The sequence below is a fragment of the Bombus pascuorum genome, chromosome 5, assembly GCF_905332965.1.
Source record: "Bombus pascuorum chromosome 5, iyBomPasc1.1, whole genome shotgun sequence".
In the NCBI taxonomy this organism is placed as follows: Eukaryota; Metazoa; Arthropoda; class Insecta; order Hymenoptera; family Apidae; genus Bombus; species Bombus pascuorum.
Window position 1 is genome coordinate 18,148,263 of NC_083492.1, and position 11,148 is coordinate 18,159,410.

Genomic DNA, 11,148 nt, shown 5'->3' on the forward strand with positions numbered 1-11,148 from the left:
ATTTTAAATATTTCAATTTTTAAATACTACATTTAACAACTTTCCACGAGCTCAATCGTTTTATTTAATTCGAAACTCGAGATTTTTTTCAAAAGTTCGATCGTCGGAATATATCCTCGAATTTAACGTATGTGCACACGATTCTGAAATGCAAACTACGTTCTGAAATCGTTCGAAGAAATTATTCGACGGTGTGTCGCGTGTGTATCGCGTAGCGTGACACGAAGCCAAGACGCGGTCCTCTCGATAACGTCCCCCCTTTTTCCTCGACTATCCCAACCGAAACGAATCTAATAATAGCCCGACCAGATCAAGTTTGAATAATTGGTAGGGAAAGAAGCGCAGGAAAAAATATCGAAACACGAATCCACAAGGGCGAAATGTGCTTTCTAGACAGCCAAATATGGCGCGACACCAAACGACCCTAGAAAACCACTACAAGGCGTTTAATTTAATTAAGCTTCGCGAAACGTACGGACGACGATGAGCCTGTCCACCAATGGGCGTGTCCGTGTCTAACGACACCCGCCTACCCATTTCCAGTATTCCTCGTGTTCGAATCAACTCAGCGGTTTCAATCGTAATACGTATGTTTATTAGGCATATTAAGAATATGACTTCCGGCTAAATCACAATTAAACTAATGATTTTTTTCTGTTGTTTCGATCGAACAATCTTAAACGGGTAGAAAGAGAAATGATGAAGTAAAAATAGTAACGTAAGTGGACACGTGGTATACACGTTCAAATTACGCGCGTTACATAATCCCACGTCGTTCCCGTCCCGACACGGGTATCGATAAATCATCAACTTTGAAAAAGTTCCTAACGAATAAAATCGTCGGTCTATCTTTTTCTGAACATCCCTTTACAAACGTATTTGACTATAAAAATTCGATTTCCGCGAGTGTACAATATCTCGTAACATATTATCGTAAACTAATGTCTGAAAGCACAAAAATCATAAAAGAAGCTATAAATCGAAGACAGAATGTTCACTCACCGAACGTTCAAGGCGTTTCATTTTCCAGTAGTGCATATTCGGTGACCATCGTCGACATCGGGGCTTCACAACCAAATCCTTGCAAGGTTTTCGATCGATCCTTTGTCGGAAGACATAGAACGAAAAGTACGGACAGGTACACCATTTCCAGATACGAGATATGACGCACTCTTATGTAAAGTGCACGATGTCTCGACGCGGTCTTCCTTTATTTACGCTATCGACGACGAATAAGCTCGAAGAAATAGATTCGTTAGGAGATTCGTAAATCACTGAGAATCGCACAGGAGAAGGAAGGATACTGAATACAGTCGAGTCGCGCAGGCCCGAAAACCGCACTGTCAGCCGGAAGCGTGGCACACGATCGAGAACGAACGTGAAGGAGTAGGAGACGAACGAGACAGAAGGTGGAAAAGAACGCTTCGAACAGAGCGAAAAACGAAGAACCGAGTAGAGTGGGGACAAAACGGACAGACGTGAACGAGAAGTATAGACGATGGAACCATACTCTTGTAGTGCCGCGTTAACTGACCATCGTTAACCCATACTAATTCTTGCAATTAAATTCGTAAAGCGAGTCCCTGATATTATCTATGTAAAAACGTAGACAAGTAACGGAGCACTGTCGTAGTGAAGTCGTTAATTAAAGCGTTAAACGGAGAGACTCATCGATGTATTGCATAGAAGCCCTTTAAATATTAGATTACAAAAATCTTACGGTAATAAATCTTGTACCGCGTGGTTCGACAATGATCCACGCGGTCTCGATGATAAATCAGGTTAGCACGACACGAAACATATTGAAATCGTATTACTTTTAGCGTTTCGTTAAAGTTTTACCATATTAAATTCCCTTCGATTTCTTAGTAACAATCGCCGAATTAATAAAAATTCATTTACAGTTGTTAAAAATTAAAACGTTCATCTACGAAAGACCCGGAAAGGAATAGCTTCGAGTTGACATCGTACGACCCTGAACGAGGCTCTAAGCTCCTTGTAATCCCGAAAATTCTCAAATCAATAGTCTCAAATTACTTTACTTTTGTTTGAATCCTTAAAAGGTATCTATGTGGCTCTAGTTCCTGACCGATCTTACGACTTCACTATATCTCTTCCATCGACCATAGACTTCCTTCCGCTCTCGGTAACGCGTGTGCGAGAGGATACATGCGAACCGGCTTTCGTTCGTCGATATGTATATACTCCTCGTTTCCCGGTTTCGATCGCGAATTGACTTTACAACTCTATTGACGAGACGATCAACGATCAGGGACGACAACCGCGGTCGAAATAACCAAGTAACTCCGTTACACCAACGGAATCATCGACGTGCACGAAACTGAACCAACTGCCGGAACAACTGCGAACGCAAACGAAGATCCAAACCAGTGGAATGAGCGGCGCAGACTAAGCTGCGCGGAGGCTGGCAAGAACTCCACCAGTCGCGAGTGCGCGTTTCCATCGCGCCGCTGAATGGTGGGGATAGTGGGGACGTGTGCGTGAGAGTGCGTGAGAGTGCGTTCGTTCCACCGAACGACGGAAGCGCCGCGGGGAAGTGGGTTCGCGCGATATCAGGAGCGGGGATGCGACTTAACGCACCCCGTGAATGATGCAGGTGGCGGGCACGGACGATGACTGCATTCGCACATCGCTACCGTATTCTATTAATTAACTCTTTCGTGGTCATAAGACACAATTGGGATTACTTTGAACAAACAACCGTTTCAATACATAGCAATAGGATATATATATGTTTATTTTAGTAAAATCAATGTAATCTTTTTTTACATTTACCCTTGTATATATATATATATAAAGTATCTTCTATATAACGTACGTCTATATGTAAGAAAGATGAAATATATATAATATAAATTTATATACAAAGGATTGTAGGTGTAAAGTATCGAATATATGACATATCGAATATTTATCGACTTTTCAAGAATCCCAAGATTTATCGAAGGTTTAAGATTCGCCGCAGTCGACATAGAGCAAGCATATAGACTTCAATTTTCTAAACGTCAGTACCTATTATCGAAACTAGTAAAAACGAGCGTAAAGAACAACTACAGTTCTTCGATGATTCAGTCGTATTCGTCAATGTAGAATATAGTTCACAAAATTATTTTACAACTTTACATACATCTTATAAAATGTGACTAACTTCTTGAGTAGCCAGTGGAATTCGTATTAACTCGCTAGTCATCGAAGGTAACGTTAAAGTTGCAAGTACACTCACATTGCTGCACTTTATGACGACTGTTGGCACATAGTGCTTCGTCACTGACAACAGTGACAATGAGTTCAAGGCTCATAACGCGTGGTTACAGACTTCTTATCTTTCTATTTTTACCTTGTGAAGTCCCATACACATTTAGCATACCAAAGAAAAGGAAAAGTAGTCGCGAGAAAAAGCAATGATCGCTTAATTATCAACGGTATGTATTACGAGTACGAGTCGATCGCGACAGAAAACTCCTTTATCTGCCTCGATTGCCAGACGCGATAACGCGCGTTCGAATGGAACGTTCGATTCGTCGCAACGATGATTTATATCATCTTCACCGTGTAGCATGATAAACTGTCGTTGGGTGAAATCTTACCCTATTCACCGCTGTATCATTTGTGTAACCAGTGCACTTATTTTTATTTTACATATTACGTATTTTTTACATCGGTAGTATATTATCAACTGGGAACGACCTAACGACCCTGTGTTTTCTCGTGTCCCAAATTCAAAAAATTTTATCGCGTTGAGAGCTAAATAGCGTTGCACGATGACCGAGGCTTACGAAATAGGGCAAGACCGGCGTTCATCGATAATGACTTGAACAGATAAATGTTCGATGCGCGGAGAAACAAATATATATAGTTGATATTGCATCATCGACTCTACACATGTTGGCAATTGTGATGAGATGCAGATAGAAAGACAGTTTTTCATTGTAAGACTGAAAATTAACTTCAATATCTTTATAGCTTACTGAATGTAAATAACGCATTTTCTCGAGTAACGAAGATCATTAAAAATTAAATGTTTTTTCTACGTCTTTCTTTAGCGAAGGAAATTCTAAAACCGAGAAGATTGCTTAAACGTTTAATTTCCGAGTGTTTTTAAGACACGCACTACAAGGTAATAGCATCTCGTAATGAAGGAAGAAGAGTGGCTTCTGACTATGGGCAACTCGGTTCCGAATACCTACATCATGGACATTAGGTAGTGAAATAGGTTAAATATAATTTTCCTAAAAACCACCACCATCGAAGGAGGATGATTAATATATTTATAGGTATATGCCGTCGGGAAATGGTATATTCAATTGAAAAATTCCTTGTCCTACAAATCCTTCAAATGTAAATGCATCTGCCTTTTCTTTTTCTTCGCAACGATGATAATCATGAATATATAACAAGTCGAACTCCTTGGGTTAGAAAATTCGCGAAGCTCTTCTCAAGCAAGACTAAACATTTCAGAAAAAGAATGCTTTCACAAGACGGTCAAGCCTATAGAAGTAGTCGTCAATCGCATGTGTATCTTTCTTCTTAAGAAATTTATTTCGCAACTCTCTGGAATTTCACTTAGTACGAATTTCTAAAGTACAACGCACAAATTGTACAAAAGTTTCAGGTGTTATGATCAGTGATCGAATGCGAATCAAGAAGATATCGTTGTTCTCGGATCTATTGCGCATCTAACAAAGAAGAGGGTACAACGGATTCGGCTGGCTCGTTTTCAAAGGATAAAAAGCGAAGAAAATGGACATCACGGTCAGTGACATGGCTCACGATCGGCATATTTCCTCAACTACGTCATTGTCGAACAGTGGCCCCCGTGGCAGGGCAAGAATTTGCAGAGTGTATTAGTAGGCCATGACGAAAATACCAGGAGGTACGGATAGTAATAGCGAACATCTAGACGGCATTGACCGCGCCCGAATCCGCGCGCAGGTCGTTCCCCGTACTCCTCGTTAAAGTCACATTTAGTAAGAAGAGGCCTTTGCGAGACGCGTCACCAGAGACGCATTTAGAAACGGCGTTACCATAGCATCGTTTTGGTTTTTCAGTTGGCCGGCCGCGAAATCCAGGAACCATGAAACTATGCAAAAGCGAACGCATAGCCACACAGCTCGATGATCCTCTCGTTCCTTTTTCTTCGATCCTTATCGATAGAACATCTCTGTAGCCGATGCCTTTCTGGCGAGTTAGCAAATTCTTCCCTGGAATTCCAGTTCTCATTACGTAATACTCGTTCAGCCTGGAAAAAGAATTTTCCAATTAATATCAGGAGAAAGTCGAATATTTTCGAAACTACGCACATTGATTCTAAATAAAATAATTCGAATTAAGGAGAAAGTAATATCAGACACGAATTTATGCTTGTTCGAGAAACGATAGGATCGATTTCTCGTTTCGAGAAAAAGACTTTAATTCAATGTTAATTTCGTCCAACGAATTATTTTGCCGGACGATTCTACCGGAAGCGCGATAATTCACAGAGGCAAGGGAACACATAGGCCACGCCTAGGTATAAAGCGAGTGAAATACACGTAAGGCTAGGTAGAAAGGTCGAGTCAGAATATATTCTCTTCCTTGCATACATACATATATCCCAACTGCTATATCCTTCCCTTTTTTTCCCTTTATTTCTTTTGCCATCGACCCAATACGCCGCTCCCATGTTTGTCAACTACGTACGCCCCCATTGTCATATGATGGTTCCTAAACATGCTGGTACAAAACGATCGTCAGAAAGACGAGTTCTCTACGTTTTAAGGATCGGTCCAAACTGCACAAAATACAGCCAGCATGCCTTTACGACCAATAAATGTCTCCTTTACGAGCGTCATCCCGTGTATCCAACCGTTTTGTCTGTGCAACGCCGAACAGAGGGTATTTCAATGATCGAAATGCTCATTAATGGTGATTAAAATGGCCCTCCGTCACGGTATCGCGTTGCACTGTCCATCAACGAAATTGATTTAAACAACGCGTCGAAACAAAACTCAAGCATGATCGATAAGCTGGATTTATCGTATGATAAAACATTGCCCGATGTTCTTATCCATTCCGATACATTTTGGCCGTTTTAAAAAAACTCACTTGTAAAGCGAATATGCTGCATCTGAAATTATCTAGCAGTTAGCTTCGTGTTACTTTACATGTATATACATGTAAAATAAGAATGACAAAAATTTTTGCATTCTCATCGATGCCTATTAATTTAATAAATTGCTCAATCCTTAAAATGCATTAAAAATATGTACACGAGTATCAAAAGATCATATAATGATTCATCAGGATCATTTTGAAATGTAAAAATTTTCTCGGAAACTAATTATTTAGAAATAACATGCGAGTAACGTTGTAATCTATTTAAACGGTTAATTGAAATATTACTAAGTAAGTCCAGAAATGTTTATTCCGCTATTTTATTGTCGCTCTATACACGCAATAACCGTCTTTGATATTTATAAATGTTGAAAAATTGATGGCGATTTTTTTACACGCTGAAAATAATGGACATAAAGCGCCACTACGATAAAATCTGAACGTTTTCTTTTGCTTCGTTTGCTCAACGGGTAAGAAAAGAAACGAAAACTACCGGTGACCGTTGACGATTACCGAGGTGAATTAATGAGCGATCTTTTTTTTTTTTTTTTGTGGGAGAGCGAGCGAGGAAAAACGCGAAGAAACGTAACGAAATTATAACGAAGGACAAACAGGCCAGATAACCCGAGCATACCTCGGTTAGCAACACGATCGTCCGAGTATTACGAGAATGATAACAAACACGTATGTACTCGCTATGGTATCTGGGGTTATCGTTTTTCTTTTTTCTCCATGGTGGAATCAACAGGGAGGAGCATCAACTGTGAAGGATCAGAGAATGGACCACGGGTCATCCGAAGAAACGACTGACTATCCAATTTATTAATTTATTTTTATCTTGTTCCATTTTCCCCGTTTCTTCTCTTTCAATATTAATCGTCTAAAACGAATAAGAAATGTCAATAATTTTTTGGCATTGAAAAATCTATTCTTATCCTATAATACGGTAAAAGACTATTATTACGTTATATTATTTTATTATATTTTATGATTATAAACAGTAAGACTGTATATGTAGGTATATGTCTATACCTCAACGCCTTAACCTAACATTGCAATCTTACGAAATCGCACGCTAGACATAATTGTAAACATGTAGACAAAATAAATGTGAACATAATTACTTGGATTGTCTCGTTTATTTCTCTATTACTTTATTCTACGTTTTGATACTATTTTTGACATAGAATTTATTGACCGAGGCCTTAATATTTGATCTTGCGTGGAAAAATTTCGGAAAATATAAATTATTCTATACATCCTCTGTAATAGTAATCTAAAGATTCGAGGTCAAATTTCGAATCCCCAGTTGTTCTTATACGATCGATCTAAGCAAACTCGTGTCTATTCTTTATTAACATTAATACATATTACCTGCATCGAAGCATAGAAATCGCAAAAATGATCGACTACTGCTAGGGTTAGCGTCAACCTGTTTCCAGCAGAATTCCGAAATAAGGAAGGGACGAGTCGATATATTGGCCACGATCATACCGTATGCATACATTCAAGAAACGTTTTACACGCAAATATTGTCGCAGTTCACCACGTCGAGGGTCTCCGTATCCGCTGACGTCACATTGACCTAACCGACCCCGCCGAACTTTGCGCCACATTAACATATCGATTTACAACCATTTATATACGTTTGATTTCCGTTCAAGAGAACGTTCTGCAATCGAACGGTGACATCGAATACGAAGAAGCGGGGTCGTTTGGTAAACAACAGCATCATTAGCCTCCGTCAAACACTTTCATTTTAATTATAATGCACAGCTGTTCGACAATGATCCACAAGAATTCGTCGTTCCTATTGTGATGATTCTTGAAGGAGATGTTACACGTCGATAATCAGCGTTGACAACTTATCTTAATTAATTCACGACACGATTCCGATCACCGAGCCTTGTTATTCGAAGAACAATAGAGAATAATCGTTTCATCCTGTAAGAAACGACGGATATTTTAATAAATGTTACAACGTTATCAATACATTAACAGTCGATAATAGGTTATTAATCTCGGTTATAGTAACATTAGTAACCTTGCTACATTTTATAAAACCCTTGGTTCTTAGATAGAAATGAAAAGAAGGATCGATGTGTTATGAGTTGTTTTATAGAAAAATATTAAAATTCGAGGTATATATATATAATGTTAGACATTGAACCTTAATTGATTTATATTCTTTTTTTCTGTTTTCCTTAAATAACGGTTACATAATTTTGATAAATTCATAGTTAATTCGTATCAATGAGTTATATATGGATTAACATAAAATTCTGAACGTAAAGAACTGCTTCATGTAAAAAGATCGAGAATTAGCAAATGGATGATTTATTATTTGATATCATAATTTTAATATGTAGACATTTTGTGTTACGTGCTGCCGCAACGCGGATATTCCATGAATTAAATAAGAAATTAGAGTAATACTCGCTTGGTAATTGCTAAGTCGATAAGTAACTCGATCATTTTATAACCATAAACATCTGTTTTGTATTCGATACAAATTACGTAAGAACGTGAAGAGCAAGTTATAAAAACAAATTTGCAAGTTATATTTTCTATTTTATATGATTTGGACAGTGTAAGAAATTATATACTACAAATATATTTAATATATAATTGCTATTATGTCGAATAATGTTTGACTGCAACGAATATACATACATATTAATCATTTATTTTATAACATCAATGTATTTATTGTTTTTGAATTTACGATAAAAATTACTTCGCAACGTTACTTAATGCGTTTCGATTTTTACATATTACTTCTAAATAATACTCTTTCAAAGTGTAATGCTTGTTTATGGGATGTGAACAGGATATTTCATCATCTGAATTTGTATCCATTTCTGATAAAATATCGGTTCTTGTAGTGTTGCTAATTAATTGTGTTGAATTGTTATTAATGTCATAAAACTTTTCATATAGTGCCAAAAAGCTGAATCTTCTTAACCTTTCTAAAATTGATAATGCAAGAGCATCTGTAGCTATTTTGTGTGCTTTTTGTAAGAGCTGTTGGTAATCAACTCCATTAAACTTTGTCTGCAATAAAGATCACTACTATTATTTATAGTGAAACTGAGGAGATTAAATTGAATAAGGTTAAATACCTTTTTAATAAGTGTACTATATTTATTTGTCGCAAGTGGTTTAAGATTTCGTTTCAGAATCCAATTAGCTTCAAGTTTTCCTTCATTAAAAAATGTGACGTAGTATTTGCTCTGTAAATTATATATATACATATATTTTAGTATCCAACATAGAAGCTATATTATATAGGAAAGAAAATATAACCTTACAGGTTTAGAGGAATTTTTAGGTAATTTGTAATATGTGCAAGTATCAGGACAGTCGTTAATAATACCAGGCCACCATGGGTAGCCTTTGACGTATGCCCAAACAATGCTACCTGCGTTATAAATATTTTCAATTAAATCAATCTTGATGTTACGTGATGTAGGATGTTCTGCTATATCACAAGATGCCATCGATTTGTCTGTGAAATCATATAATAAAGTTAAATACATATGTACATATGAAACGTACAATATATTTCAAAACAAAATGTACAGACCAGAATTCATTTCGCAGTACCATATTTTAGGCACATCTATCGGATCATGATAATCTTCAATGTATCTCCATTTTTTACATTTTTTTCTACAGCATTCAATCCATACACCAACATCCCTTCTAGACTGTAGCCAATATAATTTTTCTTTCCAATTAAGATTATTGTCACATTGTGATAATGTTTTTGCATTTGGATTGAATACTGAGGAACCAAAAAGAAACAAAAACAAGTACCATTTCAATATTATAGTGAATATATTAAATATCCGAGACATTTTAAGTTTGCATAAATTTTACTCATTATAAATCTATTATTTTATAAAATGGTATTATATCATACAATCTTATTACAATCTTTCCCTTAATAATAACATACTTATTATAATTAAATTAACAGCTAACATATACTGTTATACGCGAAAATGAATTAATTTCCCTTTGGTATCAATGTTTTTAGTTTTTGACACGTGCATGTATATTTTCTCACTTTTTGTAGACCTACCTACAGGAGATTCTTGTACTACATTGTTTTTGTTGTTTCCTATAATATTTTTATCGTTCTCTTTATCGTTCGTTTGTACCTTAATCTTGTCTAATTTCGCGCGTAATCTATGTATTTGACTCTGCGAAGAATCGAATCTATTGCATTTTGCTATACGTTGTTTGTGAAACATATCATTTGATTGGTTAAATTGAATATAAACGCCGCTATCTATGTCATCCATTTCATCGTCGGTGTAATGTAACTTTTTTGGCCTTAAACCTCCCTTCTTAATTTGCTTTTTATACTTGACTGGTGCCTTTGGCGTTGTTATACATATTTTATCCATTGGTGGCGTAACAAACGAGTCGGATGTATTTTCGAACGATTGTTTACGAAACAAATTGGTCTGTTAAAAATTAGGATAGAACAAGGTTTTTATTAATTCTACAATGTATTGTCAGAGAGTAGTCATTTCGATATGATACCTGTGAAAACAAATTTGTTGACGAATTAGAATATCTCACTTGCCCGAATTTCCATTCTCCGAACAACATCGTGGAGGTTTGTCGATTCAAATCTGATCTTTCAAACAGAAAATTTTTTCCCTGCATACAGTTTCCAATTGGTTGTTGCATGGTTCAAATTTCATTTAATATCATAACACTGTGCACGAAAAGAAAGATTTTATCTTTTTTAAACGAAAACAACTCAATTTTATTAGAAAAAAATCGCGTTCGCGGGATGACTAAAAATTACGATTGAACGAGAAACCCGCAGAATTTGTAATGGGGTTCGCACGTCATTTTGCACGGTATTTACTGCAAAGCAACACAAACCAATGAAAGTCTAGATTTTTTAACAAATGAGAAACATATGTGTTTGTGTGTATGTGTAAAATATATCGTTTAAAAACGCCTTTGAAATTTTAAATTCATAAATGTTTCATAAATTCAAAAATTGTTTTC

At 36.6% G+C, this 11,148-nt stretch overlaps 2 protein-coding genes and 1 long non-coding RNA gene across 3 annotated transcripts; all 3 read right to left on the reverse strand.

Moving 5' to 3' along the window:
* Nucleotides 1-5,497: 5,497 nt before the first annotated feature.
* Nucleotides 5,498-8,046, reverse strand: LOC132906886 (uncharacterized). The gene is made up of 3 exons (XR_009658056.1): nucleotides 7,489-8,046; nucleotides 6,749-6,994; nucleotides 5,498-6,127 (listed from the first exon to the last, which is right to left on the reverse strand). It is a non-coding gene; the product is annotated as an uncharacterized LOC132906886 (long non-coding RNA).
* Nucleotides 8,047-8,726: 680 nt separating this feature from the next.
* On the reverse strand, nucleotides 8,727-9,614 carry LOC132907132 (zinc finger CW-type PWWP domain protein 1-like). Its single transcript, XM_060959901.1, has 3 exons — nucleotides 9,426-9,614; nucleotides 9,237-9,347; nucleotides 8,727-9,168 (listed from the first exon to the last, which is right to left on the reverse strand). The coding sequence occupies exons 1-3, from the start codon at nucleotides 9,612-9,614 to the stop codon at nucleotides 8,848-8,850; spliced, it is 621 nt and encodes a 206-aa protein (XP_060815884.1). The 3' UTR covers nucleotides 8,727-8,847.
* A 42-nt stretch (nucleotides 9,615-9,656) lies between these two features.
* LOC132907404 (uncharacterized) lies at nucleotides 9,657-10,743 on the reverse strand. Its single transcript, XM_060960480.1, has 3 exons — nucleotides 10,669-10,743; nucleotides 10,202-10,589; nucleotides 9,657-9,901 (listed from the first exon to the last, which is right to left on the reverse strand). The coding sequence occupies exons 1-3, from the start codon at nucleotides 10,735-10,737 to the stop codon at nucleotides 9,681-9,683; spliced, it is 678 nt and encodes a 225-aa protein (XP_060816463.1). The 5' UTR covers nucleotides 10,738-10,743; the 3' UTR covers nucleotides 9,657-9,680.
* Nucleotides 10,744-11,148: the final 405 nt, after the last annotated feature.